This window comes from Penaeus monodon, chromosome 27 (assembly GCF_015228065.2).
Source record: "Penaeus monodon isolate SGIC_2016 chromosome 27, NSTDA_Pmon_1, whole genome shotgun sequence".
NCBI lineage: Eukaryota > Metazoa > Arthropoda > Malacostraca > Decapoda > Penaeidae > Penaeus > Penaeus monodon.
The window spans coordinates 35,839,621-35,839,948 of NC_051412.1; the positions used below are offsets into that span (position 1 = coordinate 35,839,621).

A 328-nucleotide genomic window follows, 5' to 3' on the forward strand; every position below is an offset into this window, starting at 1 on the left:
GGATTGTTCATCCTGATCCTATTTTAGATTATCTCTGATTAATTTGTCACATATTTTAGCTTTTAGTAATAATGAGAAGCTTATTTAATTATTATTTCTCAGGTTGAAGACAGTGATGCAGTGGTTCTTTCATCTGAGTCCATGCCAAGTAGTGAACCTCCCTCGGGTGACGAAAGCACCAGAACCTTACCAGGGAAGAGGAAAGTTCCTCGGTGGAGAAAGAAGTATTTAGTGGCTGGGCTCTTTTCAGATTACTATAAAGAGGATGAGTAAGTGAAAAATTAATTTGAGTGTTTTCATGACGTGGTAATTCATTTTTCAATTGGAG

General features: G+C 36.9%; 1 protein-coding gene across 1 annotated transcript in view; it reads left to right on the plus strand.

The window, feature by feature from the left end:
* The window catches only part of LOC119590817, a gene marked incomplete in the record, with an annotated part of 99,057 nt that overhangs the window by 87,687 nt on the left and 11,042 nt on the right, over nucleotides 1-328 (plus strand). Inside the window, 1 exon segment of the mRNA XM_037939557.1 lies at nucleotides 103-269. Within this exon segment, the coding sequence (XP_037795485.1) occupies nucleotides 103-269 (167 nt within the window).